At 49.3% G+C, this 27,944-nt stretch overlaps 12 protein-coding genes across 12 annotated transcripts; 5 read left to right on the top strand and 7 right to left on the bottom strand.

Moving 5' to 3' along the window:
• Nucleotides 1-86: 86 nt before the first annotated feature.
• PPTG_05086 (hypothetical protein) lies at nt 87-697 on the bottom strand (the record flags this gene model as incomplete). Its single annotated transcript, XM_008898568.1, has 5 exons — nt 87-157; nt 219-247; nt 313-377; nt 449-511; nt 587-697. 5 exons carry the CDS (start codon nt 695-697, stop codon nt 87-89), a joined length of 339 nt encoding a protein of 112 aa, XP_008896816.1.
• Nucleotides 698-885: 188 nt separating this feature from the next.
• PPTG_21633 (hypothetical protein) lies at nt 886-2,229 on the bottom strand. The gene is made up of 2 exons (XM_008899264.1): nt 2,024-2,229; nt 886-1,932 (listed from the first exon to the last, which is right to left on the bottom strand). Exon 2 carries the CDS (start codon nt 1,435-1,437, stop codon nt 1,120-1,122), a length of 318 nt encoding a protein of 105 aa, XP_008897512.1. The 5' UTR covers nt 1,438-1,932; nt 2,024-2,229; the 3' UTR covers nt 886-1,119.
• Nucleotides 1,862-2,547, top strand: PPTG_05085 (hypothetical protein). The gene is made up of 3 exons (XM_008898567.1): nt 1,862-2,123; nt 2,204-2,279; nt 2,332-2,547. Exons 1-3 carry the CDS (start codon nt 2,047-2,049, stop codon nt 2,404-2,406), a joined length of 228 nt encoding a protein of 75 aa, XP_008896815.1. The 5' UTR covers nt 1,862-2,046; the 3' UTR covers nt 2,407-2,547.
• A 465-nt stretch (nt 2,548-3,012) lies between these two features.
• Nucleotides 3,013-3,168, bottom strand: PPTG_21632 (hypothetical protein; the record flags this gene model as incomplete). The annotated part of the gene is made up of 1 exon (XM_008899263.1): nt 3,013-3,168. One exon carries the CDS (start codon nt 3,166-3,168, stop codon nt 3,013-3,015), a length of 156 nt encoding a protein of 51 aa, XP_008897511.1.
• Nucleotides 3,169-5,174: 2,006 nt separating this feature from the next.
• Nucleotides 5,175-6,405, top strand: PPTG_05084 (hypothetical protein). Its single transcript, XM_008898566.1, has one exon. It carries the CDS (start codon nt 5,348-5,350, stop codon nt 6,053-6,055), a length of 708 nt encoding a protein of 235 aa, XP_008896814.1. The 5' UTR covers nt 5,175-5,347; the 3' UTR covers nt 6,056-6,405.
• Nucleotides 6,406-11,172: 4,767 nt separating this feature from the next.
• On the top strand, nt 11,173-12,056 carry PPTG_05083 (hypothetical protein; the record flags this gene model as incomplete). The annotated part of the gene is made up of 2 exons (XM_008898565.1): nt 11,173-11,964; nt 12,039-12,056. 2 exons carry the CDS (start codon nt 11,173-11,175, stop codon nt 12,054-12,056), a joined length of 810 nt encoding a protein of 269 aa, XP_008896813.1.
• Nucleotides 11,903-13,364, bottom strand: PPTG_21631 (hypothetical protein). The gene has a single exon (XM_008899262.1). The coding sequence runs from the start codon at nt 13,329-13,331 to the stop codon at nt 12,129-12,131; it is 1,203 nt and encodes a 400-aa protein (XP_008897510.1). The 5' UTR covers nt 13,332-13,364; the 3' UTR covers nt 11,903-12,128.
• Nucleotides 13,365-14,296: 932 nt separating this feature from the next.
• PPTG_05082 (hypothetical protein) lies at nt 14,297-16,803 on the top strand. Its single transcript, XM_008898564.1, has 3 exons — nt 14,297-15,484; nt 15,557-15,683; nt 15,757-16,803. Exons 1-3 carry the CDS (start codon nt 14,378-14,380, stop codon nt 15,834-15,836), a joined length of 1,314 nt encoding a protein of 437 aa, XP_008896812.1. The 5' UTR covers nt 14,297-14,377; the 3' UTR covers nt 15,837-16,803.
• Nucleotides 15,841-16,748, bottom strand: PPTG_05081 (hypothetical protein). The gene is made up of 2 exons (XM_008898563.1): nt 16,305-16,748; nt 15,841-16,236 (listed from the first exon to the last, which is right to left on the bottom strand). Exons 1-2 carry the CDS (start codon nt 16,690-16,692, stop codon nt 16,010-16,012), a joined length of 615 nt encoding a protein of 204 aa, XP_008896811.1. The 5' UTR covers nt 16,693-16,748; the 3' UTR covers nt 15,841-16,009.
• On the bottom strand, nt 16,755-20,334 carry PPTG_05080 (hypothetical protein). Its single transcript, XM_008898562.1, has one exon. The coding sequence runs from the start codon at nt 20,289-20,291 to the stop codon at nt 16,911-16,913; it is 3,381 nt and encodes a 1,126-aa protein (XP_008896810.1). The 5' UTR covers nt 20,292-20,334; the 3' UTR covers nt 16,755-16,910.
• Nucleotides 20,335-21,241: 907 nt separating this feature from the next.
• PPTG_05079 (hypothetical protein) lies at nt 21,242-22,809 on the top strand. Its single transcript, XM_008898561.1, has one exon. It carries the CDS (start codon nt 21,293-21,295, stop codon nt 22,634-22,636), a length of 1,344 nt encoding a protein of 447 aa, XP_008896809.1. The 5' UTR covers nt 21,242-21,292; the 3' UTR covers nt 22,637-22,809.
• Nucleotides 22,810-26,240: 3,431 nt separating this feature from the next.
• Nucleotides 26,241-27,524, bottom strand: PPTG_05078 (hypothetical protein; the record flags this gene model as incomplete). Its single annotated transcript, XM_008898560.1, has 2 exons — nt 27,490-27,524; nt 26,241-27,409 (listed from the first exon to the last, which is right to left on the bottom strand). The coding sequence occupies exon 2, from the start codon at nt 26,772-26,774 to the stop codon at nt 26,241-26,243; it is 534 nt and encodes a 177-aa protein (XP_008896808.1). The 5' UTR covers nt 26,775-27,409; nt 27,490-27,524.
• Nucleotides 27,525-27,944: the final 420 nt, after the last annotated feature.

The raw sequence follows: 27,944 nt of genomic DNA, 5'->3' as shown, positions 1-27,944 counted from the left end.
ATATATTCATATCTCATGTTCACCAATTTGGCATGATTCAGATCCTGCTTTGGTGATGCTTGTGGCTTCATGGTCGATTCTCCTTATCATATTGCCAAACCGTAGACGTACAAGACTGTTGCGATGGTTGCATTCTCCCATTGCACAGTGCAAGACCCTATAATACAATCAAATTAGGCAAGAGATGACAACCCAGCGCGAAAATGCATCCAGCTTACCATCGGACTTTTCGTCCCAATACGTGCCGCTATGCATTCAGCGAAAGTGTCAGACAAAATTGAAAGGTACTAGATGAACGAAGCACTATTGTACCTGCCGATCTCGACTCCTGCTCCTTTTCGTTGCCGAATAAAACAAGTCACGATGTACTTGAAATTCTACCATGGTCAGTAAATATGTCAGCCAAAGGCCATCATAAGCACAGGTAAAATAAAGGTTGAAGGTGTACCGGGCAAAGGCGCTTCAGGTCTTCAATGCAAGCACTCGTCACCATGTTGACCCAGTCGTTTGCCTAACAAAGATCTAGCACCGTAAAATTCGATCCCGGTATCAAAACCCAATCCAATCAACCACTCCATTTAATCACCTTGCTGTTGTCGTACACATTTCCCTCCAGCACACTACGCACAGCGTCTTGCACGATAACATTCACTTCGCCCTTGAGCAGGGGAAAATCGTAGCAGGTATCCGTCGGCATCGTTGAGTGTTTAAAGGATCTAAAGTTGCGTGTCGGTTCGCTACTGACGCTTCGCGCCACACTTAATCAGATAAGCTCAATATCAACATGACTGAGAACAGTGGTGAACATGAACCTGCTCCACCCGAGCGCAAGGAGAAGGACAAGAAAAAGAAGAAGGGTGAAAAATCTAAAATCAAGAAAACTCGACGTCATTTTCGAGAAGAAACGCAACGAGCGCGAACTCAAGACACTTCGCAGACACAGGAAGTGAAGCTTGATACCAACCAAGCTGAGCCGGAGCTAATCGAAAGCGCTACCAATTTGTCGCCGTCAGCAATAGTCGAGATGTTTCATCTTCAGGACATGGATAATTCATCCTCGACATCGGTCGCTGTAACTGCGCGGTATCTCGTGGAGAACGAGACCAGCGGTGACTTCTATCAAGTACGCACTAGACGACGCAAACAACACGAGTATATATCGGGGCATAGTAGGCATCGGCGATCTTCGTTGGTTAAAGCGCAGCAGAGAGTTCGGGGTGAATCCACCAGAGCAGAGAATTCCGTTTGTTGGACAATCTTACAGCGAGATGGTGAGAAAGCAGTCGTTGTAATGCTCTTGGGAATCGTGACCGGAATGTGCTGGGTCGACGCTTTGAATCTACGTCCAGGCGGTGTTTCCTCATCAAGAAAAGACTTCGACATCTTTGTGTGCATGTACAGTGCTGGGTTGAACCGCTCGCGGCAGAATCTCTTCATTCTCTTCAAATATCCTTCCCACTGAAGTTATCATGAACTATCGTCGTGACTACAGCTCTTGTTAACTCCTTACATCAAACAACTGTGTTGTGATCAATTCACTTTCGCGTTGATAGGTCTCATTCGGAAGCTCAGTCGGGTGAATCCGTATCACCAATACAAAGCTCTTGAAGGTGGCGCAGCAGAGCTGACCTCGTACAGATTGGTATGAAGCATTTTAATAGGTTTTGCGTACGTTTTAACAATTGCATGATACGAAAGCTTCAAGGAGCGACGGCTTTGATCTCCTCAGCACTGATAGTGCTGCTGATCGGATCTCCGTCGGCGCTTCGATTGAGTCGAGCTCAACAAGCGAACGTAAAATGGTGAGACGTATCTATACGCGACATCGAAACTATGATATTTACGCGATCTGGCTGGAGCAGGTGTGAGGATGTCGCGCCAACTTCTCCACTTTTCGAGAACGGGATTGTAGTACTACAGGTCTGCGCGATTCTGAACACGTTATTCATCACAGTAGCATGGCTGTTAGTCGCTTTGGTACGTTTGAACACCGTTTTGTTGATTTTCTCTCCAAATATTTTACCCTTGGCCGAGCAGAAATGCAGCATGACGATGTCGTCTTCAGCCTCCAATCGCAGTCGTATCGTAGAGCTACAGGAAACTCTAATGGACAAGGGGAAGCGGTTCGTGGGCTTGCTCTACTACATACAGCTCAACACTTGCGCTATAGCTCACTCTATCTTGACATGCTATCACTAAACAGCATCTACAAACTAGAGGGAACAGACCTTGAAGGTTCATCGGCTGAGGAACTCAAGTTGCTCATCCAGCTGCACCAGGTAAGTTAACAGACCTTCAGACATTCACGATAGCTAATACCATATATAACAGCGCGCGATCGAGCTCACGGAAGGCGTGCTCGTGTCGAAGCTGCAAGCCCTGCATCGCCCGACCGTGGCTGTCTAACAAAAAGGATGGCTATATTATCACACGTCACAGAAACTGAAGTCCACTGAATTATAGCCTGCTTGGTTGTTCAATCTTATTATCATTGAACTAGTCCACCTCGATGAAGCTGCACCTGTGCAATTTTACACAAGTTGTGACCTTTACTACGCGTTGACCGCAGCTCAGACTGTACAATATCGTTTCGGTGAGGCCGATGTGCATGACCATGAGCTAAGGTCTCCCGACCGGCAATAGGCCACGTCGTACGCAGTAGACGAACAGGTCAACCACTGTGGTTCACAGCACAGCATTCACGGTATTGCGGACCACGCTGCACCAGCGAGGCCAACGGCGCACACGAAGGTCGGCGCTAACGGCGACTTTACCAGCGTCGGAGGCCGGAACAATCGTACATTATTCTCGGCTGTCGTTCACTGCGCTCGTCTGCAACCTCCGGCTACACGCTGCATGGCCGCGGCGGTGTCGCGATCTGATTTTGTTCAACCGACCTTGTGACGCGGCGAACACACTCCAGCGGTCGAAAAAACGTATCGTCAACTCGACGATGAGGTTGACGTCGCGTGTGCTGAGGACGGATCGCTGGCGGCTCTTCATTTGTCGAGGTCAACACGCGCTCCCGCTTGAAGCAGACAGATTCGCGAGGCGTTGAAGCCGAGTGTCTTTATACATTACCTTTACCGACAAGGTCGAACGCGTTCCAGTCGCAAGAGCCGATCTGAGCGCAGGGATAGTGCGGTGGTGCGCACCGAACCGCGACATCCCCACGATCAGTCTTCCCTGGCAAGTTGATGGCGTGAAGAGAACGCACTGTCATGACTGCCATACGGAGGACCAGCGGCGAGGAACGAAAAACCGGAGATCATCAACGCGATGCGGAACGTGTCGATCGCCACACATCCAATCGCTTCGGTTGCGAACGAAAGGCAGCGATCCTCACTTGCATGCCCCCGTTCACGTTTTCGCGAGATGGAGCCATCCAAGACTAATTCGTGAGCGCGGGTCGCCCGCCAGTTCACATTAAACAAATTTGTAAGATGCACAAGATTCGCTGTTGTCATTGCTAATGCTGGATCAGATTAATTTGGCTTCAGATACCTTTGGTCTTCCAAGAACATGCAACATGTACAGTAGTAGTAGTGCATACTTGGAGAATCAATCTATAGAATGTCGATTGACGATTCTCGTTTGCTCTGGTGCTACTGTAACTTACAACTTCGCGTTGTCTATTGTTTCGACAAACTGGAGTTGCAGTGCTCTCGTCTGCAGCAGGGCAGCTTGTTATGTGAAGCAACAGCAAGGGAAAAAAAAAAGATAAAATGGGGGGGGGGGGGGGGACTTTCAACAAAGCCGTACAGCACTTGTAATCATAAACTCGAATCATGAGAACCTGGATATTTCGATTGCACTGCAACTATTGTAGCGGCACCGCTCGACCTTGGCGCCGCACGACACACCGGAAATCTACCTGTCACGCCTCAGAATCGGATGACCAAATCCTTCGCATGCTGCACCGTTGCTTCGCGCCGGCAGGTTGCAATGTAACATGCACAAATGACCTCTGGGCGGGACGCGTCTCTCGCTGACTAGCGGGTTTTTCGATGCAACGGGGTCGGATCTCGAGATCGGGTTGTGCATAGCGTACTAACATGCTGGACCGGATCGCGATCAACGCTGCGGCAGACAGCCAAACGCTAGTGGTGTTTGCAGAGGCCCGAAATGTAAGCTAGAAAATACAATTTAGCATTTCCTGAATGTCAATCGGGAATTTCGGTTTTGGAAAACGTCGGAAACTTCGGAACACTGACTGACTGACAATCCGCCGACCGCGACTATTCAATACGTGATCCCGCCAACCGGTGCGATGACAACCCGCCATCGGGTCTGGACGTCGATCAGAGGGGCGTCAAAGACGGGTGATCGCATCAGGATCCTCGGTTCTCGAAATCCATGCTGTAAATGGGCGCCCATTTCCTGCAAACTCCGGTCACAGAGTTGCCTCGCTCAAGAATGCAGAGACCATGCATCAAGGGCGGTTGCAACTTCCAGCGGTGCTGCTGCTGGTCGCGAAACAGCGTTGTTATTCCATACAGTTTTCGTATCAACAAAAACGACTGTTGCTCGAAGTCTCAAAGCTGTATTCTCGTTGGTTGTGTACTTTTGTTCGCTTTCTTTTTTATTAAACGGCTCTGTTGCCGTTGTCGTTTCACACTGTTTCTCAACGCCGCTGACTGCACGACAATGCCTACGCAAAGGCAATTGCATGCTTGTGAATTGCAAAGCGCCAACCAGGATGATGGCAGCACTCACCCAATGCTCTTGAGGGAGAATGGCGTGTGCTTCAGCACGTAGGACTACATGAATATTGTTGGGCTCGATCGCAATCGCGGCGGAAGTTTTCGCCGCCGTTGACGAGCAACGTGGGTGGTGGCTAACCCCCCTTAACTTGCTTGCTGTGATCAAGATGATGGATTGTCTACGCTGCTCTCTCCATGCTCCCCGTCAGCCGGTGACCCGGAGCTGAGCACGCTCTGTTCTTTGCACAACTTCCATCACCATCGTGCAGACCACGTTGCCTGCGGTTCAGTCTTCGCCTCTCTTCTCGGGCAAATTTGCTCTTCGGTGAGGACGCTCCTCCTTCAGTTTCCAATTTCGACCACTGCGGACAAGTGCAGTACTCACTCGAACCAGCCAGCCCACGCCACCTCATCATCCACTCAAGCGGCACCCGCCCCACGCGCTCGAAACCTTCGCGAGCGAACCTTACACCCCCCCAAATTTCGGCTGCGACCAAAGAGACGCCTCGTGCGTTTGACTAGAGGTACTAGCTTTAGTTCCGACTGTGACAAGCATCCACTCGCAGCCCAACAAAGCACTGCCCCACTCGACCGCCTCATTCTGGAATCGGACACGTCGCGCCTACTTTTCCACTATCACCACCATGGATATCCGTCGCCTACTGCACAACCCGGAAGACGGAGGTTGGTATATCATCGGCGAGACCAAGAGCGAAGCCGAGATGAACGAATTCCGTCGCTCTCTCAAGCGGAATGCCATCATTAACACACACCTTGTGAACTGCACCATGAACCACGAGAACCTTGGCGTCGACGTTGCGAACACCGAACACAAGATGAAGGTCCAGTGGACCAAGTGCACATCTGCATTGTGCCACCCCAAAGGTAACAACCAGAACGAACACGATGAACAGGACAAACCACGCGCGTGTCCAGTACAAGTGCGCATGTCCACGTGTCAACTCACATTCGCCGGCATCATTTGCCAGGCTTACCAGCACCTGAGCGAGGAGCACGACTCGGCTGAGCCCGTACAGTCGTCCGTTACCGAGGAAATGAAGACGCACATTGTGCGTATGTTGCTGGAAAACCCCGAAGTAAAACCCATGGCAATCTACAAGGAGATCACGGCACTGCATGAGAAAGGTGCGTTCGGCGCCGACCTCATGCCCACCAAGATCCAGCTGCGCAACGCACTCACATATTTAAGAAGCCGCAAGCTCAAACTTTCGAGCGGCAACGCCAGCAGTGGAGGATCCGTGGACGGCACCCCACGGAAGCGAAGATACGATTCGTTCTCGGATGGAAGCGAGTCTCCTCCGCTCGAGGAGCACCGCCAGCCCGAATACTGAAACCGTGGGTATTTTTTTCTTTTTCAACTAGCGTTGCTGACGACGCTACACCACAGCGGTGGCCGTCAACGGGGATCCCTGGACGCACCCCGACCTATCTAATGTGTCTGCCCGCCTATTCGTAGTCGACTACGAGATAATAGGCCCAAGGTCGAGGACGCAATTCAATAAAGGTGCAGCACAAAGGCTGCCAGGTATTATACAATAAGACGGCAACACTCGCCATTTTGTTTGCTGCTTTTTTCGCCCACCCATTGCAATTGCGTTTGGCACGCGAACGTGCAGAACGTACGGTGACTAAGCTTTCTTACACATGTACAACAAGTACCCAGCGCGATGACTACCGAGGGGATCGTCTGAATCAGTACAAATTGTACTGTACAAGCTTAGACAGGATCTGGACTTAGAAGTTTAGCACAGCCGTTGGATGGCATGCAGACGAAAAAACCCCATTAAAATTTGGTGTTAAAGGCGAGAAGGACGTGTGTTTTTTTGGCGTGTTCAAAAAACACTCGTCGATACGCATGCTGATTGGCCGGGATGCCATTCAGACGAAATAAAACTGTTAAATCTTAATGTTTTTTTTTGTCTGAATGCCATCCATTTTACATCTTTGTTTATCGGCCAATCAGATATCTCGAAATATTTTCTCTTTCAATTTTTTTCTGAAAACGTCATAAAGCACTTTTCCTGAAAAAAGTTATTTCCTTGACTGCTCATAGCTTGTGCTTCTCGAAGAAAATATGCTAGATCTGGTCTAGTTCCCATCATCAAGTACATGAAGCTACCTACAGCCTCTCTGTACGGGATCGCTTTCATTTCTTCTTGTTCCGCCTGCGTTTGTGGACACATGTCGAGGGAGAGCTTTACGCTTAAATCCGTTGGTGTTCCAACGGGATACGCATCGAGATGGGAGAAGCGATCCAGGACTTTCGTAGCGTATTGCTCTTGATGAAGAAAGATTGATCGAGTAGTCCGATTGCGGGCAATAGACCAGCCCAGGAGATATTGAGCCTCGCCTAAGTCTGACATCTTGAAGCGCTTCTTGAGAGCCTCTTTGATGTGGTTTATGATGTCGAGCGTGGGAGCAATGATGAGCAAGTCATCAACATACACTAGGAATAGCATGTGCTGCCGTTGACCTCGCCGATGAAAACGCATTGGTCTTTGACGAGCTTGCGAAAGTGCAGTGTCATGAGGAAGGCGCACAAAGCGAGATACCAAATACATGGAGCTTGTTTGAGTCCATAGAGGCTCTTCAGTAGTTTGCACACTTGGTTTTCCTTGCCTCGGACGCGAAATCCTTCGAGTTGTTCCATGTAGATTTCTTCATCCAGAAACCCGTTGAGAAATGCCGTTTTGACATCCATCTGAAGAATTTCCATGTCCAGGATCGCAGCAATCGTCAGGAACAGGCGCAGGACTTCCATACGGATGACAGGTGAGAAGATCTCGTCGTAGTCGATGCCATATTTTTGAAGGAAACCTTGGTACCCAGACGTGCCTTTTAGCGATCAATTTCACCGTTGCCTTTGTTTTTAACGACAGACACCCAGCGGCATTGGAGGGCACGACGTCCTTTGGGTAGTTTCGTGAGCAGCCATGTCTTGTTGTCCACAAGAGATTTGCATTCAGACTGGGACGCTTGTTTCCAATGCAGTGCTTCTGATAACCTCATAGCTTCGTTGTAGGTGGTTGGCTCAGAAATGTGGCGGATTGCTAGCATCGCATATATTTGAGTGAGGTGCGCTTTGCGTTCTTCCGTATCAAGGGTGCCGTTCAGCAGTTGTGACAGAGACGCGGTGTCTGTATCAGCATTGGCTGCTCTAGGTTTCTTCTTTTCTCGGCTGTTGGAGTCTGCAGTGAGTGCATTGGTATTGCGTTTAAGCATTGTTGCTAAGGGTGGTAGGAGGGGGTGTGCGAGCATAGGAGAGGTATTTTCCGGAGCAGGACGGAGTACGTCTGAATCGGTGTGAGGGTCGAGGAAATCCAGTCGAGGGAATGCGTTTTCACGAAACGTGACATCTCGACTATATACGATTCGGTTTTCTGTCGTATCTAACAGTCGATAGCCTTGTTTATTGGCCGGCAGGCCGAGGTACATACATTTCTTCGCTCGTGCTTCAAGCTTCGCGCGATAGAGCTCTGAATGTGGGCATATGAAGTGCATCCAAACACCTTAATGTAGTGGCAGACGGTGTCCGTTTAAACCACTTCTCATGAGGACTGATCTTGTCTGTCACTGAGCTAGGTGTGATGTTGAGAAGATCGGTAACATGTTTCACACATTCTCCCCATAGAGCTTTCGGTAGATCGCCGTCAACAAGAAAAGCTCTAGTCCGCTCCATTAGGGTACGCATGCGCCCCTCTGCTACGCCATTCTGTTGTGGCGTGTACGCATTGGTAACTTGTGTGTATGTGTTGTATTTCTGAAAGACAATACGTCCGAGTTTCTCATATTTACGAGCGTTGTCGCTTTGCAGGGTTTGGATTTCAGGGTCATACATATTGGCCTGATAGTGGAGTTCTCCGACGTCAGCCCAAACATGTTTCGAGCTCGCTTGCGAAAGTCTTCATAGTGTTCATGCACGTCGGACTTGCGTTTGATGATGTAGAGAAACATATATCGCGAGTAGTCGTTTATGAAGGTCAGAAAATACCTATACCCTGAAAGTGTGGGCACAGGTAGAGGACCAGCCATGTCTGTATGGACTTTTTCAAGGGGAAATTTGGCCCTTTCAACAGTACGTTTATTGAATGGGTTACGATGGGCCTTCGTGTAGGTAGAAGTAGTCCTTATTGGAGTCGAAGCTCGAGATTCCCATGTCTGTGACTGTGGTCGCTTTAGTCAGATCCTGCATAATGCGAAAGTTAGGATGACCCATCCGTTTGTGCCAAAGCATGACATTGTCAGTCTTACCGGTGGTAGCCACATGGGCGTCCGTGGCATCTTCGGTCAGGTTCGCGTGGAACTGGTAGAGGTTGGAGTGTTCTCCGGTTTTGGCCTCAAACTTTTTTCGGTGGGCGAAGAACAGAACGCATTTCTTGGCGTTGGGAAAGTTGATTTTGAAGTCGTCTTGGACGGCTTGGCGCACTGAGAGGTTGAACTTGAGGTCTGGTGCATAGAGCAAATTGTTCAGAGTGATGACTCGCTCGACGCCTTTCGTGTCTGTGATACCAAGCTGCACATCACCCGTTTCCTTGATCGGAATTTGGTGATTGCCACCGGCTGTGATGGCCTTACCTACGGTGGGGGTCAGCTTCACGAACCAGTGTGGGCTCGACGTGACGTGGTGAGTGCAGCCCGAATCCACCGTCCCGACTGGGTCATGTGAGCCTTCTCGAGCAGCAAGTCCAATCACGCTCGTGTCGGGGCTGAGGTCGAGGGTAGTGATGGCAATGATGCCGTACTCATTGTCCCCGGAACCGTTGCGGTCTTGCTGGCGGCGTCCATGGAACTTGTTGCGACGTTGGTGTCGCTCGGAGTTGTCGTTCCGGTTGCCTCTGAAGTTATGAAGAGGCTGGGGTCGAGGACGGCCATTGTAGCTCCCTTGGTAAAAGTGCTGGCGTGATGGGTTCTTGGGATCCTTCAGCTTGAAGTTGGCCGGTAATATTGTGCCAGCTTTGACTTCCCCGTTGCGAAGGTGTCGTTGTAGTATGTAGCAGTCAACCGTGTCATTATTGTCACGGTAGCAGTACGTGCACGTCGTCGTTGCCGTAAGTGCCTTGACCTCTTGGGCCGGAGCGGGTGTTGGCGTCATGGCTGGAAGAGCTCGCTCAGCACGGGTTTCTCGTGTTTCCGGAGTTCCTTGCTTGAGAATATAGCGGTTGCGCGATAGCTCATTGTGGTCCTTGGTCTCGATGTTCCTCTTCAGGCCCTCGTACGGAATGTACTTCTTGTTGCCCTTCCACACAGCCAACTCGGGTTTCCACTCGGTCGGCAGGGAATGATATAGGTACAGCGATTTCTGCTCATCACTTAGCGCACTGTTCGTGGCTTCCGTGGTAGCTTTCATGGCGGTCTCCAAGTCCTTGATGAACTCGGTGAGATCCGTGCCCTCTTCGTATTTGAGCGCCATGAGGTACGACTGGATGTAGTAGGGATCACCATGAATGGCGGCCCCCTCATACTTGCTACACAGCGATTGAAAGATCTCAAACGCGGCAGTCTTGTCTTTGACCATGAGAACGTGTTGATCGTCGATGATCTTGATGATGAAAGCCTTAGCTTTGGCTTCGAGGTACCGCAGCTTTCTTGAGCTCTGCTTCTGGCTCTTGGCCTTCAGCTTCTCAGCTCGCGTCAGTTCGTCGCGCTTTTGAGCTGTGAACGACATGATCGGAGGAGGGAGTCCTTGCCCCATGTCGACGTCTCCATTACCGTCTGCCGAGCCGTCTTCCGAGGCATCACTGGACGAGGAGTCCGCGGGTGAGTTACCCTTGGGCGCGCCGGTGGCGTCGAGGGTCGTCTTCACCTCGAGGTTGGCGTCGAAGAGCGCGGAGTCGAGGTCGTCGTCGTCACTTAGTTCGGTCTAGGACTCGCCAATGTAGTCGACCTTGGTCACGAAGTTGAGGAGGTTCTTGCCATCGAGAGCGGCGGTGACATGGGTCTTCCAAATGACGAAGTTCCGGTCGTTGAGGTGCGGAAAGTCACGGTCGTCGTCGGCGGAGGCTTGTGTTGGGCTCATAACCTATGAGAGGGAGGTCTGGAGTGAAGGACTTGATCGATAGAAGGTAAAAAAATTGTGTTTGAAAGTTAAGTGAGGCGGCAGTGGTGACTTACTGTCCAGCCATTTTGGCTATTTGGCTACATTGTGTAACAAACATAGTTTTGTGTTACACAAGTAACCTGCAGCTATGCATACAAGTCAAATAGACAGGTTTAGTGTGGACCATCGGGGGTGGCCAAACGTTACATTGACAATAGTGGTAGTCAGAGTTGGATACAGATGCGAATCCAAAAGAATTTTACCCAATCAAAATGTCCTTGCCTCGTTTTCATTGGCTAAGTCTCTCTTGGATTCCAAGAGAACTTATCCCAGCTCAAGAGCAGGGGTAAGATCGTTTGGATTCCAAGAGACAGTCTAAAAGACGCTAGACGATCACCACGGCGAAAAAGCATGGCACGTGACGACAACCGCGAGGTCAGCGATGGCTCTGTGCAAGATGTAGCGTCAGCCGAGGAGGCGGCGAACTTCTCCGAGCTGGGGAATTCTCAGACCGTTGTTGCAGCCAAACCCCGGTCGAAAAACCGCTCTGGGAAGAAGAAGTCTGTCTTCTGGGATAAAGATGCTGTTATCGAGGGCAAGACGTCGATTCGACTTGTGCTAAACTGGCTCACAACGCAGGGTAACTACGACAAATGGCGCGGATCTGATCGCACCAACGGAAAGACGAAGGAGGCGCTCCTTAAGGAGATTGTAGCAGATCTACACAAAGCCAAACTGCTCCATCGAGATACGGCTGGGGTGAGGGAGAAAATTAACCAGTTGGAGACAGGGTTTCGAAAAGTTGAAGATTTTCTGGCGTGCACAGGGCAAGGCATTACGAACGAGACTTCTCTACGCGCCGAAATCTTACGACGGTGCGCTTACTACTACGAGTTGAAGGACGTCATGACTGATCGCCCGTCGGCCCGTCCGGAGATGACCTCGGATGAGATAAAGGAGCGCGGTATCATCGCTACAAGTGCAGAAAAGCGGGCGATGGCGCTCCAAACCGACAACGAACCTAACAAGCAGTGCAAAATGGCCCCAGTGGAAGAGCTGCTGCTGCAGCAGACAAAAACCTTTGCATCTCGTGAAAGCCAACGCGAACGTGCTTTCGAGAACAAAGCACACAAGCAAGCTTTGAAAGAGAGAGAACTGGCTTTGAAAGAGGCAAAAAATCTACGAGAGCAAGCTCAAGCAGACGTCGATCTAGCCTCGAAGAAAATTCAACTGGAGAAAACTAAACGCGAGAGTGTCGTTCAACTACTACTTGCCAGGAAAAAGCTGCAGGATGATGGAATTTCTCAGCAAGATGTTGACCTCATGCTGCCACTACATCCCATGGACGTGTCAGTCAGATTTGCCGGCTAATTTTTGAGGTCGAATATGTAGTCGCGAAGATAAGCGCGGCGTTGATCACTATTCCTCGAGGACCGCGGCAGTTCGTCAGCCCATTCGTCGTCATCACTCTCTCGTACAACCCAGTCGTCAGGCATCGGGTCACCGATGGCCATATTGTGTAAAATCATTGCGGACTGAATAAGCTGAATAGTGTCTTGCTTCTCTTTTTTGTTTCGGAGTCTGCACCGCAAAGCTTTAAGCAACGGGAATCGTCCTTTCAACATGCCGATACAATGCTCTACACGAATACGGATTTTAGCAAGCTGCGAGTTGAAGCCTTCCTCCTTTGTCGATAGCTGACCACCCCGAATTGTCTTGTACGAAGAAACCATCACGTTTGACGGCTGGTAGGCGGAATCACCCAGCAGATACTCGTTCATGTTAAAGTGTTGCTCTCTGTTCCTTGCAAGTTTGCAATTACGCCACACCCGGTTGTCGTGTGAGGAGCCGGGCCATCCAACATTTTCGTAGCGAATACGACACTTATCATCAGAGACTACCAATCCATTTATTGCGTACGAAGCCTTCCGCGAATAGTAGTCCTCTCCATGCTTTTGAGGGCGTGTACGAAGGGGAAATAGCGTACCGTCGATTAATCCAACACAGCAAGGAAATCCTGAAACATTCTCGATTCTTGCAGAAATCTCACGACGTTCTACCGCGTCAGGCCAGCATATAACAGCGTTCTTATAGCTGAGTAAGGCCTCCATAGCTCGCCGAGTCAGCAGGGATTCTGGGGTATGACTGCCAACCGAAAGGAAGTCAGCTGATAGGCCGTAGCCGTCCAAAGAACCAAGCATCTTTAACAGGGCCATTAAGTGGATTTCAACGCGCATTCGAGGCTGTTTACCCGGCACAGAGCAGAATACGTCATGGTTGGTGATGAGCTGGCACACTGCGGTAAAATACTGCCTGTTCATCCGGAAATTGAGGCGGAAGTTCTCGTTCGACATGCCTGTAAGATAGTATTCAACCCGACACTCTGGTCGCTCGAATCGCTCGCGGCGTGAAAGATACCGCTTGGAGTTGAGCACGAAGTACAGCATCATCAGCTCCTGCTCCTCTTCCTCCTCACTGGAGTCACCATCGTCAGCAATCAGGGTCAGCTTGTTCGCCCATACTCGTCGTAAGGCGGCTAGGATCCAGTACCTACGACTTCGCGTTGGCATTTTTGCGCAGTGGCCCCTCAAGGTCGCTTGATATGAGTTCCCCTTTGGATTCGGGCTTGTAAAGGTAGTCAGGGTTGCCTCGTTGCGGTTGGCTAAAATGTTCCTATAAATTCGAGGTCTGTATCCAACTCTGACTACCACTAATCAGCGCAGGGAAGTGAAGATTCGTTAGAAAAAGGGGGAAAATGGGCGGATTTGTGATTGCGTGCGACAGCTGCACAAACACGGTACCAGATTAGGTCGTCACGATTCCATTCTGCACTTGCACGAGCGTCAATAAGCCGTTCTATCCACTCAAAAGATATTGGCCATAGCAATACGTCGCGATGGCGGTACTACTGATCAAACAGTGTACCCCATGTCGCGTAACAGCTCCTAAACCGTCCACAGTGTCCACGGAAAGCAAAGGAAATAAATCTCCACTTTGAACGCCTACTTATACGCTAGCAGGTCGCTGTGGTTCGGCTTGAGGTGCTCAGGGAAGAGCAGCAAAGGTTGGTGTGGTGCACCCTAACCTAAAATAAGGAATGAGCTTACCCTTCCCGCTAAAAACAGTCCGTATCCGGACTGTAATTCTGTCCAATATTGTAGTCCATGAATACCGGTAACCATTCCAGAGCCGGACACTACGAACACGAATTATAGCCCATTTACTAAGCTCATCTATGCTCATCCCTTGTAGAAACAACAAGGGGGACTCTCTGGAACTTTCGTGGGCGTCTAAGTCTAATGCTAGACCAACGCTAGCGAACACATGCTACTGCCGTAGTCTTTAGTAGAGGCTCTACAAACTTCACTGGTGTTCGATTTTTCAAACTGAAAAGCGCTATTTTTACCACGTTTGCAATTTTTTCGAGAATACTCTTTCATTTTAGCTTTAATTTGTTTTATTTTTTTTTACTTTTTTTAAAGTTAAATCATCCTAATTTGGGTTTAAATCATCCCGAAAAAAAATTTTTTCTTCAGAGTTCATACACGATATTATGTGAATTACACAACTTTCAGGGGGAGGATCCAATACAAAGATTTCCAAGCATCTTTCGACAATGAGCGCAGAGGAGATCGGCAAGAAGGCGGACCTGGGTCCAGAGTACCAGCGCGTGCTGCCTGAGGCACAAGCCGTAGCTGCCAGCGGTGATGTGGAACGCGCATGCGAGATCCTGCTGGCGCTAGAGAAACAGGCGCGTCTGGCGAACGACGTAGCCACACTGAAGGAGGCGGTGGGCTCCATTCTGACTCTGTGCGCGCAGCACAAGCGCTGGGAGCTGCTTAAGGACCACGTGGCGCTGTTGGCCAAGCGCCGCGCACAGAAATCGGGTGCCATCACCGTCGTGGTGCAACGCGCCATGGAATTCCTGGCCGAGACGCCATCCGACGCCGTCAAAATGGAGCTCATCAACGCACTACGCACTGTGGCGGAAGGCAAGATCTTCTTGGAGAAGGAACGCGCTACGCTGACGCAGATGCTGTCACGCATGAAAGAAGCGCGTGGCGAGATCGACGAGGCTGCAACCATCCTACAAGAAGTGCACGTCGAGACATACGGCGCCATGACGAAGCTGGAGAAAACCGAGTACATTTTGGAACAGGTGCGACTCACACTGGCCAAAAAGGATTATGTGCGTGCCAATATCCTAGCCAAAAAAATCCTGCGTCGTACTCTGGAGGAGAAGAACTTCCAGGAGTGCAAACTCAAGTTCTACCACCTCATGATCGAGTACGACACGCACGAGAATAACACGCTGGAGCTGTGTCGTCATTGGATGGCCATCTTCAACACCGAAATGGTGAAAGAGAAGGAGGAAATGTGGAAAAAGGCACTGGAGCACGCCACGATCTTCGTTGTGCTCTCGGCCTACTCGAACTTGCAACACGATCTACTGCAAAATTTGGCGAGAGAGAAATTGACCGAAAAAGTGCCGGATTTCGCCGCTGTGTTGAAGAAATTCACCACTCGGGAGATCATTGGCTTTCCTATGGAGCAGGACGCTGTGCTTAAGAGCCATCCGATCTTTAACCACGCCGAGCGTGGCGCCGGCTGGTGGAAAACTCTGCACACGCGCGTCGTTGAGCACAATATCCGCGTGGTGGCTGAACACTACGACCGTATTCGCCTGCCTCACCTGGCTAACATGATTGGACTCTCCGAAGACGTACGATCCTCCCTGTGTTTTTTATTGTGGAAAACGTGAAACTAACTATTTTTTTTTTTACTATTTGGATAGTTGACGGAGAGCAGCATCTCGACGCTGGTGAGCGATGGATCCATTTACGCCAAGATCGACCGCCCTGCCAAACTCGTTTCGTTCCACAGACCTCTTTCGCCGGAGGAACATCTTTCCAACTGGTCCGGTACGTCTGCAAAACTCTGTCGAAATCGGGCTTATGATATAATTCTTACGTTTGTGTTTCGTGTTTTTCGCAGCGGATATTTCTCAGTTGCTTCGTCTGGTGGAGACGACGTGCCACTTAGTCAACAAAGAGAACATGATCCACAAGATCTAAACTTGCTAGCAGCAAAAATTCACAAGAACTGCGGACTGACGGATATTTTGCCCGGCGATCTAAAAAATCAAAGAAAAACAGTGGCAATCGAAACAACCTGTTCGTGTATTGTCGTCATAGTCTAAACCGCATCAGTCCGACAAAAGAATCCTATCACTACACTCGTTATCTACTTAGAGTAGATTGTCCTCATCTGCGTCGTCAAACTGTCCTGCTTCCGTTGCACTGGTTTCCAGTCCTGGGGACACCTGCAACATCGAGTCGAAGTGCGCAGCCAGTTGAGCTGCTCGAGCCCCATCAGCCACCTCGTCCTCGTCACAGATCCAGCCATCGTCGTCTTCCTCGTCGTCATCCGGATTCATCTCCGCCGACTTGCTGAAGGCATCAAACACCTCTTGCACTACACGACACAACAGCATAAACGTCAGCCTAAAGAACAGCAACTTAGCAGTAGTTAACACCACGCACGAGTCTTGTCGTCGGTAGGTACGAAGCGCACTTCCGACACGTCCTGGTTGCTGATCTGGCAGTACAAACAGGGCTTCGGGAAGGCGGCAGGGTCTCTAGAGATGGCGTGCAATGTAACCGAGCTCATCTCCCACGCATAGCCCACGTGCGTACCCACCGCCGCGCCCAACCAGATCACGCGGCTTGTGGTCACAAACAGCGCACCGACAGATCCGCTGTGTGCCAGCGTTTGCGTCTCTCCGTCGTCGTCCTCGCCCATGTCACTAGCTGAAGCGTGAATCTCCACGTTAGTGAAGCTGGCCAACAGGAACTCCTCATCGTCGCCCGCTCCAGTACGCAGCAGCGGCGCGCCATCGGCGCTCAAGTCCGTAGAGGTCAAGACGTTCATATTGAAAAAGTGCTCAATAATTGGCCAGAATAAAGCAAATAAGAATGTGCTCCAAAACAAATGGGCAAGTTGAAGTGAAAAAAAATACAAATTGTGCCCTTTTCACAATGGTCGTTCATTCTGGCAGCAGCATTACTCTACAACATGCATTTTTTATTTTTGTTTTCTGTAGTCTAATGAAATCATTGCTGAGTCAATCCCTTCATTCGTCAAGAGCTTCAACTCTTCTCTCCAATGACGGTGAATGTCAACGCCAATGGCATTTTTTTCGTTGTCGACATGCGCATCTGTAGCTGTTTCATGAATGACAACTTGAGCATCTCCGACCCATACTTCCTTGCTTGAGCTGGAGCTTCGTGATCGCCAGATTTCGTGTCCTCATCTTCGTCCCTTTTCTTCTGCACTGGCAGTCTGATCGACAGTTGAGAGGTTTTCTCGTTCCACGACCCCTTTAAGTTGATTTCCTGAAGGAATAGTCGCTGCTCTAATCCAAGCTCAAGGATATACACCGTAAAGCTCTTCTGACCCATGCTCAGCACGACGCCAGTCACTTCAACGTCACCATGGTGCTGTACGTAGGCACACAAGAACACCTTGTCGCATTCCTTTTCGGCATTCTTGGACGTCATTTTCTTCTCATTGCAGTTCTGCGCAACCGAGGTGAACTCCACCATCCTGGACTCTGGATTCTCAGCATCTAGAGACGACGATCCCACCACACTCTCTTGAAGCAGGCGGTGCACAACAACATCAGCATATCGACGGATAGGCGACGTGAAGTGTGTGTAGTATGGGATATTCAGAGCATAATGGCGCCACGAATCGGGAGACGCACCATTACCGGCCACCATGTACTCAGCCGGCTTCATGGGCTTGATGATCAACGCTTGCGCGATGACAAACGTTGTCTCACCACAATCTTGTCGAACGCGCTCCAGCGACTCTGTCAACTGTTTGGTAGATCTCCCGTCCACGTTGATATCGCTCTTCCCTAGCAGTTCTAATGCCTGATCCATTGACCGTGATACTGGAGGGGGATGGTGACGTAAGAATGCAAGGGGGCCGTGAGCACGAAGCAGTTGCTGAGCAACCAGGTAGTTCGCTAAGAGCATGTACTCCTCCACGAGACGATTGCTGTCCTTCAGTTCGTAGGATCCGTACCGAGTCGGATTTCCCTTGGCGTCCAGTGAGAACACTAGTTTTACATCATTCAAACTCACTGCACCCGTCTCGAAACGCATCGCTCGACGGTTCTCACCAATACTCCACAAGTCCTTGACACTCTGAATCACCGTCGCATTGGTGATACTCGGGTTGGCACCGGGAATCGGTCGACGGTCCTCTTCCCACTCGTCCACACCGTCGCTAGTGATGATTCCATCAAGCATCTTCTGTGCTGAGCCATAGTCAAGTTTGCAGCATGAGCGGATGATTGACTTACCGAACCACGGCTCGGCACCGTCCACAAGAGTACCATCTACGTTCATCTGCCACACGACCGAGAACGCCAGGCGATCCACTTGTGGCTGCAGGGAGCACAGCTTCTCACAGAGGATGCGAGGCAGCATCGGCAGCACGCGGTTGGCGAGATACACGCTGGTCGCTCTTGATCGAGCTTCTTGATCCAACAGCGAGTTGTGCTCAATAAAGTGGGTCACATCTGCAATATGTACACCAATCTCGAATTTCGTTCGAGCATCGTCAAGCGCACGAATGTGCAACGCGTCATCCAAATCTCGGGCGTTATACGGGTCAATGCTGAAGATTTGAGTGTCACGGAAATCCCGTCGCTTCTGGAGCTCTTCTGGGGGGATTTCCCACTTTTCGCCGCTTGTACCGTACTTTTCGTCTAGCTCGTTTAGAATCGAGCTGTCGAAGTCCAATGTATGCGATTGTAGACCGTGTTTGGACAAAATGGCAGAGATTCCAGTTTCAATACCGGTGTATTCCCCCACTGTCTTCACGAATTCGCCCATCGGGCTTTGGTGTCTAGTAGACCACGCTTTGATTCGACAAAAGCACAGCATGGTCTTTGAATACAGCAGAGGACGGCTGACGAACTCGTCCGGAAGCTGCAGTCGTGGAATTCGAATACGTCTAGGTAGACGCTGGTCATCAGCGTTGAAATACGCGTAGTTGTCATTGCTTGAAAGCGGCGAAGTCAAGTCTTTTACCTTCGTTGCCGGCTCTAGGGATCCGATAAATCCGTTTGAATTACCCTGAGCCAGGATAAAAACCACAGACGCGGTCGGACGGCGACGAGACTCTATCATGCGCTCGTTCAGACGACTCATACTCTGCTTGAGCATATCCGCAGAGTTTTCTTCATCCGTTGAGAGTTTAAAGAAGCACTTCTCAGTCTCCACACTAGGAAGCCAAAGCGAGTGTAAGGCGTTCTGATCCACCCCAGCACTCGAAGACATTGGCTTGGATACAACAGCTCTTCTATCGCCTTCATCGTCTAGAGCCTTCCATTCCGATTCCGGATGCAGTCGAACGGCTACAAGGTCGCCGTCAAGTGCACGATTGCGATCCTGTATGCCCTTTACTAGAATATCCATTGACAATCCATCCACTGTAATGTAGCCATCCATGCGGTACATCGCGTTGACACGAAGTTTGCCTTGTAGAAGCCCCCCTGTCTCCAGTCCTCGGATCACTACGTCACGATCCAAGTACTCCGAGTAAGTCACCTGGCCATTACCACGATTACCTCTGTTTGTCGACTTGGGTTTTCCATCGGCGCGACTTTGAGAGGGAGCAGCTTGCTTCTCCTCTAATTCCATTGTCTCCTTCTCCTTAGCAGCCCTTTTCTTCGGCTTTTTATCATTTTTAGGAACGTTACCAGTGCTTCCCTGTGTGTTGCTCTTGGCTGTATCCTTTTTCTTCTCCTTTTTGGCTTGTTTCTCCTTTTTTGCCTTGCCTTGTGTTGATTTCGCTGCAGTCGTAGCAGTAGCAGCTGCATTGACTTCTTCTTGCTTCCCTTCCTTCCCCTTCTTCTTCTTTTTGCTCTTCTTAATCTTCTCTGTTTCTATCATCGCCATTTCTACTTCAACGTCCTCCACCTCTATTGTCTCCAGGAGCTTCTGTGCCTGCCTCACCTTCTTTGCTGTCTTCTTGGCCTTATTCGTAGTCTCCTGCACGGGTTCTACCGCTGTCGTCGCCTTCTGTTCAGTTTTCTTCTCCTTTTTCTTTTTCTTGTTATTTCTCTTTTGCTTGCTCTGCGCCATACCCACCCGGACATTGGCAAACCCTTCCTCAGTGGCAACGAGCGCCAGCTCCTCGAGCTCGCTCTCTAAATCGACGAGGACGAAGCCTGCGCCTCCAAATGTGTCCATCTCTTCTTCCAACTCATTCTCTGAGCTGTCGTCGAAGCCCGCGATCGCGTCCATGTCCTGCTCCGTCCTCACGTCGTTCGGGTGTCGCTTCTTGCGCTTGGGTTTCGCATCTTTAGGCTGCGGCTTGGGGCTCGCTTTCTTGCTCTTGCTCTTCTTGGGCTTCTGGGCTTGGGCTTGTGCTACTGCTGCTGCCGCCGCCTCCTCACCCAGTGCCTCCTGCCACGAAAGCTTGACGCGCGGACAACCATCGCGCTGCGCCATTTTGGATGCTTTTTGGATTCTCTGCTCTGATGGAAGGCTACATGAAGACCATCACTCACATGCAGAAAAAAACACATAACTTGCGAAAGAAAATATACGAGACGCATTGTTATAAGCAGGTTTCTGTTTCATTTCTAAAAAATACCGAATTATCTACCACTGTACTACGGTACATGTATGGTATGGCATGCACTAAAAGGTATCAGTATGTTGCCTGCATGTCTGTGGTATGATACATTGTGCACGGGTTTGCCCTCGAGAATTACTGGCGATGATGATCAGGAACCTGAGTTGTCTACCCGTCGGGCTACTAAGTAGTACATGTAGTTGGCAACTACTAGGCAAAACGACAAAGCACCGGGTCAACTCCACCAAGACGGCGATGTAACTTCGATCGCGTTTCCATGCCAGGTTGGTACGTTGGGCGTCCTCCGCAACATATAGCAATCCAGGACCAGAGACTCTCTGATCGCCAGTGTAACATCTCCTAACATCTCTCTGAGAGAGATGTTACACTGTTTTAAGCTTACTCCAAACCCTGTCAAGATGTGACTCACCTGCCCACATCGGTGTCAGCAGCGTTGCAGCAACGGTTGCACAGCGCGTCAAGTCAACCTGGTCCGCCATTCAGAGTCTTGTTAAGCACGTTGCTGGTCCCACCCTCAACTAGGGTCACTCGGCGAATCACCGACACCGAGCAGCGGGATCGACTCAACAAAGGAATCGAACCATTCGCATCAGCCTCTATACTGTCCTGCTAAGGGAGAGCTAGGCAATGAATGCAGTCATCCGACTGTCAGTGTAGCACGATGCGACTCAATTCGGACGGTCACTCGAACATGCACCAGAAACTGACCCGTGATACAGGCCTCCACGTACCGTGAGTAGCGCCGCAAGATGCCCCGAGGTTGACAAGCACGCGGTTCCATTCACCAAGCTCATTTCGAAATTCTTGCACTCGTCAGCAACTGGCCTCTCCGACGCGTGCAATAAAACTCGTCATGATGTTCTCCGCTAGTAAAGCGATGTTGGCCATCGTTCTTGCAGTCAGTGCGATCTGCCAGTCGGCTGCAACTACGTCGCGCAACCTCACGTCGACCAACCCGGCTGCATACATGGCCACCACCTACAGCGCCATGCACTCCACGGCCTATCCGCTCACCGACAGCGACACTCTCGACACCACTGCACTCGAGGAGGCCATCAACGCCGACATGGCTTTGATCGCGCAAAGCTTCATGCACGTCCGAACCTTCTACTCCCAGTTTTACGGTGTGGGCGTCACCCAATACGCTGCTGCACACGGTATCAAGCTGCACCTCGGCATCTATATGACTGACGAATCGTGGCAACAGGATCAGATCGACAGCGCTGTGGCTGCCGTCCAGGACTACCCTGGTACCGTCGAGGCCATTCTTATCGGTAACGAGAACATGTACACCGGCACCACGGCTTCCGAGATCATTGCCATCGCCACCTCAATCAAGGAGGCTCTTGGTGACGCTGCCGACGGCATCCTGTTCGGGACGGTGCAACGATCAACTGAGTACCTTGACACGACCTACGATGACCAGATCAATCAGCTGTCCGAGAGCCTAGACATCCTTGGTGTGAATATCTACCCGTTCTTCGACAACAGCTATGACGCGAACAACCCTGCTGCACTGCTGGATGCGGTCTGGAATGCCATTGCCGCCAAGTATCCAGTCTCGCAAATGCTTATGTGCGAGACGGGTTTCCCTACAGCGGGCGATCCGTCCACATTGTCACCCGATGTGACTCCTTCACTCGACTCCTCTATTCAGTTCTTCAAAGCTGTGACCTCATGGGTCCCCACAGGGGGCGAGACATCATTGAAATTCTGGTTCGACTTTTTCGACCGCCGATCGGATGATACGTCCGTGGACGTGGAGCTCGAAAAGCATTTTGGTATTTACTCGTACGACAGCCAGTTGAAGAGCGAAGACTACCTGACTGCTCTGAGTGGTGCTGCCGCCGTGTCGTCTAGTTCGAGCTCTACGCCCGCGACGACGTCAACGTCAACGTCAACTTCGACCAGCCAGACTCAAACCCAGACGGACAACTCGATATCGACCAGCGAAACCTCGAGCGCGACCACGACAGCGTCAACTTCAACGTCGAGCAACCAGATCCAGACGCAGACCCTGACGGAAAACGCGGGTTTAGCTACCGAATCTCCTACCTCGAGTCCGCCCAGCGCGTCTATTTCTTCGACCACTACTCCAGCCTCAACGACGGCTAGCCCGATTGTTACCACTACGTCTGCACCCACCTCTGCTGCCGCAACAACGGAGCCTACTGTGGCCGAACACGATAGCTGCTAAGCGTGTTGATCCTGCTAGTGTTTGCCATCAGTAAAGACGAAATGTTCGTACTCTTGTTGAGAAGAAGCACAACCGGTGCGTATTCAAGCGTAAAACTTTTCAATTGAAGAGTCTTCAATGAAGGCGTTTATAATATCCTGACATAAATGCACTCGAATGCTTGCTCAGAGCCATTTTACATGGAAAGGCGGTCTGCCGGTATTTTCTTTTATCTCTTCTTACTACAAAGGGTTTAAAAACGTTAACACTTTCACTGCTATTTGATGCCTTTCAGTTTAACCTGGATGAATTGCTAGAACTGTTTAATATCTGCCTCTTAACCAGAGGTTTTTTAAGACCTTTATCCTTATAAGCCTTTGCATTTTTGTTAGGTGGTAATTGATTTTAAACTCGCACCAAGTTGTTCCAGGAACAAGTTCAGCTCGGACCTTCTGAAGCAAGGTTGAGATTTTGGAACAAGCCTTGTCAGAAGAAGTGTCAAACCTCTTTGGTTGTGCTAGAAGTACATGTCAGTGAAACCCTCACACAGTTCACAAAGATACGCCTAAACGCGCAATTCTATAATAGCTGAAAATAATCTAGCAATTTATCCGTCATTTATTCAGATTTTATCCAGGTTGTCGTTTCTACCAAAGCTTGTGACCAGTGTAGTGCACCACTCCATCGCAGGTCTCGCAGACGCTTAGCGCTTACTGTACATTACTGTATTATGCGTACGTTTAATAGCGGAATAGTAAACCGGTATCGTGCGTACGTTCAATAGCGGAATAGTAAACCGTATGCACATGTGCATTACTTTCTGTAAATACGAATCAGACCAAACGCGTTCTATCAAATAAAATACGGTGAATAGTAAACCGTATAATGGGAGGACAGCTTGCTGAAGAGAGTATTTCATTCCTGTACGGCACCGGATCCCCTGGGTTGATTGCACGATTGTTATCTGAGGCGATAATCCACAAATTGAGGATACGGGTACAAATGTTGACGTACGTACGTCTGTGATTACTGTTATGTGAAAGTAGTTAATAGAACGCTGATACTTTTCGCGGAAGATGAAAATCAAAAGCTACACAGAAGTTGATAAACAAATAGAGGACTTACGAAAATCAAAGTGCAGTCAGATATGCAAAAATAACATGTCACGTTGTTTAGTAAGTAGTATCGCTTTCATCGCAGTAGTAATATTTGATGCTCTTAACAAACGTTGGAAGGATACTATCCTCCCGGAGCAAAGCAAATGCAACTAGTTTGCTAGAACATGGTTCCGAACGCCAGATCGTCTTTAAACCTGCAACACCTATAATTAACGGGATGATTCAGTAAAATCGTAATGATTGAATGGCTAGCCTGCCGTGTTATCATAGGTTGTAATTCAAAGTACTACGTAGCATGAAATTACTTCCACACTGTACTATTAGTACTGTATTAATATAATTCATGTTTTTCTAAAAACAAATTTAATTATCATCTGTTTTAATGAATAATGCCGTGCTACAGGACGCTCTGGATATTTGGATACTTAATTCGCAGTGTGGATTGGATGTATTTGTACCGGTTTTCATACAAAAGCCAAGTCAGCAATACAAAACTAAGTCAGGTTTACAAACACAAAGTGAGCAGTTTTGGTATCGAGCTAATAATAGGCACCAAGGCATTACACAGGTTTTACACCAGCTTCAAAATACCGGTTTTCTAGTAGGTATGTGGTACAAGCGGATATTCAATACCGGTAGTCATGTGGCTAGATTTTATTTATTGTAGCTGCTCCCTTGTTTTTACGTATTATTATATGGACCACGTTAGTGTTCTTGCAGTGTGCACAAATTGCATAAGTTAGTACAGAAGATAAACGGAAAGCGCCGCGTTGTCTATGATGGAGTGCATGGCAAGGCAAAAGCAGCAAAGTCTTTAAACTGGATTAATTTCTTCTCGTTTATTCGACCATTGGGCGCCTTCCACAAGCGGTATTAAAAAAATTCCATATTTTTTAATCATGAATTTGACGGCCACACACACGCGTAAAAATGCACGATAAAAAATGCAGTCCAAATACCGCCAATCACTACCGCAATAAAATCGTTTTTCCGTCCGGATTGTTTTGTCCAATAACAAAAATGTTACTGAATTCAACTATAGGAAGGTGACTAGGAGACTTTATTCGTGTACAAAAAATAGAAAAGTGAAGTTGAAAGTTCAACATCCAATAGTGCGACTTCAACCTGTTCTTTCAACTCATTGCGATCTTCGCGCCTATTTTGCATTCTTCAAGCAGACCATGAACGAGGGGCCTTTTTAGTGATGTACGTTGCGTTGCGGTCAAGATAACGAGCTCGGACAGAGCTAGAAGACTTGCGTTCAAAGCTGTTTGCTGAAAGGCTACGGTGGGAATGGGCTCGCTCGGTCCGCGTGCGTCATTATGTCACGTTGGATTGTTTGAGATGACCTGAAGATGCTCCTTGGATGGAAACGTGGTAAAACGGATCTGACGCAAACTTCTTATCTATTACCAGTCTTACAAGGTTGGATATGCTCCTATATTGAACCTCGCAATTTTTTCTTACGACATCTAATTGCCTTGCTGTGCTAGGTCGTCTTTCTGTTTGTTATTGGATCGCTTTGCCCCCTTCTAAATCATACCTCGGTATAACCCAAAAGGTGGCCGCCCCGTCAAGTTTAAGCATCATCACCAAATTCTTGGTCTACTGCTGTCCTTTTACGTGGGCAGCATGCAGAACAGGCAACTCTGTCTTCAATTCGGTGCTCCCCCACCCACGGTTTCCAGGGTGATTAATGCTGCCGAGTCAGCTTTATCAACTTCCTTGAAGGAATTTAGACCTGCTCGTATTGTATGGCCCTCTCTCGCCCGCCAACAAGCTTTGTCCCGACTAGTGTCTCTCAAGCAACCACTACTCTCATTCACATGGGGCTTTTTGGATGATAAAAACTACCGAGTAAGTGCTCGGTCAATTGATCTGTTATTTGTTTTAAAATTGGCATGATTATGTTTTCACTACGTTATCGTTTTGGTATTGAAGGTCCAGTCGCCTTCTGAACGACAATTGCAAAACGCGCACTACAACGGTTGGCTCCATAGTATTTTTGTTACTGGCACTCTCTGTTTTTCGGCCGATGGTTGATAGTCTGGGCGAAGCACAACTGCCCAGGTTATTGGAACGATGGGGACACTTGCTTGGCTTTCAGGTAGAAATTATCTGGCCCAATTCTAAACCCTGATAGTCGATTTGGGATTGTGGTGGAAAGTGCCTTCCCCTGTGGGGGTGACATGAAAGGTAGGATTATGACCCCTTTAAAGGAAGGAGATCTCTCTCGTTTGGTGCCGTCCGTTAGAGGGGTGGCCAGTGCGCTTTCGTCGGCGATTACGCCGATCCGCCAGTCAGCTGAGTGGGGAATGGGATCAATCGAGAAGGTGTATCACTCCTTGTTGCTACCGCTGCCGTATGACAGAGACAAACGGCGAGTTCGGCTAAACATCCTCTTTCGCTTGTCAAATTACAGAGTGAGGACAGTTGGTATCAGTGAGATTCGAACGACATTCTTTCACGGGCAAGAAGACATTTATTATGAAGTTACTCAATAACAATTACCTACGAGGAACCAAGGGTTTCTGAGTCTCAGCTTTCTTGGGAATAAGGGCCGAAAGCAGTAGCATGATTTGCTGATGGCGTTCTCGGGTCTCTAACTTCATTCGTTCGTCGAACAGATATCTGTTTTCAGCTGACATGTCGGCTCTCTTGGATTCGGCTCTTTCCTCTCTGGCAGCTATCTGATCTTGAGTAGCTTGCTCGCATTTCAGTCTCTCCTCGTTTTCCTCTCGTCGTATGCGATCTCTTTCCTCTCTATCCAACTTTTCAGCGTCTCGACGCTCTTGACGTTCTTCTCTACGGCGTTTTTCTTCTGTTTCGGCTCTACGATTTGCATCTTCTCTGAAGAAGGCCATCAGATTTGCGATATCACCTCCCGCAGCTTTTTGAGTATCTTCGTTGTTTAGTACGCGCCTCTCCATTTCCTCCATTATCTGTTTGGCGTTAAAACGCTTGGACGCGACGTAGGTACCTGATCCAGAGTGTTCGGACGCAGTCCTCTTGTGACTCGAGAATGAGAACCTCCCTCCCATTTCTACAAAATTGTCACGCAGTACCCGTAGATCTTATCGAGAGGGTGCCTTGTGCCGTTGCGATGGTACCGAGAACGTTCCGATCTGGTTCACTTGTGAAGTTTGTTTCTTCCATTACAGATCGCGTTGTTCGCTGAGCTGCGTCGCTTGTTTTACGGCAGCTATCGGTATCCTCTCTCAGTGCAAACGAGTGGGCTTCGGGGACTTGGGTATCAGGACCGTCGGTAGGTGCGTCCGTAGGGTTAGCACTTGAGCTCCGATTCTCTTTCGCGATCGAGTGAACGTGATCGATCAACTCCTCGTCGTCTCTTTCGTCGTCGCATCCATCATAACCTTCGAACACAGATGTTTTGGCCTCGACGTGTATATGTATCTCTTGCACCAATAGTACTGGTTTCTTCGACTTGGGTACGTCGCCATTAATTCCTGAAGGCTTCGGTTTTAACACAAGTTACGGAATTTGCGCCGTAGATAATCGTAGTCGCGCTCAGGAGAGCCGCGGGGACGATTCACATTGTACTTAAGAGCGACCCGCTCTACATGTCTTTGCCTAGAGGGCGTATTTCGTCTAGCACATTGCGCAGCAGCATTTGCTCCGCGATTGAGAAGTTCTTGTAACCACTTCTGCGACCTCGCTGCTTGGGGAGCGTACGCAAGATAGGTATCGTTAGACTCCATCCCCTCTCAACCGTATATCCTAGCTTCATGCACGTACCCTAGACATCCTGCGCACGGGATATTCTTGTGAAAGCTAAAGGGAGAATGAGGATACATGTACACATGATTTCAAGAAAAATAAAATCTCAAATCGGATCAAATATATTGGTTTTTGTATTAACACCTGCAAGGTATACAACAGAAAACCTCCGGTATAAAGAGAAGATCAGTGACAAGGACTTGGACTTGGCGTCAAACTCGGCGTTCTCACGTGGCCTAGCACAATCACGTAGATGTATGGAAGTCGTTGAGATGTTGCAGATCTCTGTGCTGACATCCCCCCAACCACACAGACAAATAAACCACAACTTGTCGCCATAGCTCACAGTCACCTCCTCCCCGGGGAAGATATCCCGCGTCGATACAGCGACGACTGTCAGCTCAGACCCAGTCTGGACTTCATGGAAACGAGCACTAGGATTGCAGGAGTGGTTGAGAAGCCGGAGCTTACCC

Source organism: Phytophthora parasitica (genome assembly GCF_000247585.1).
Source record: "Phytophthora parasitica INRA-310 unplaced genomic scaffold supercont2.7, whole genome shotgun sequence".
NCBI lineage: Eukaryota > Oomycota > Peronosporomycetes > Peronosporales > Peronosporaceae > Phytophthora > Phytophthora nicotianae.
This window is presented reverse-complemented; position numbering and strand designations above follow the sequence as displayed.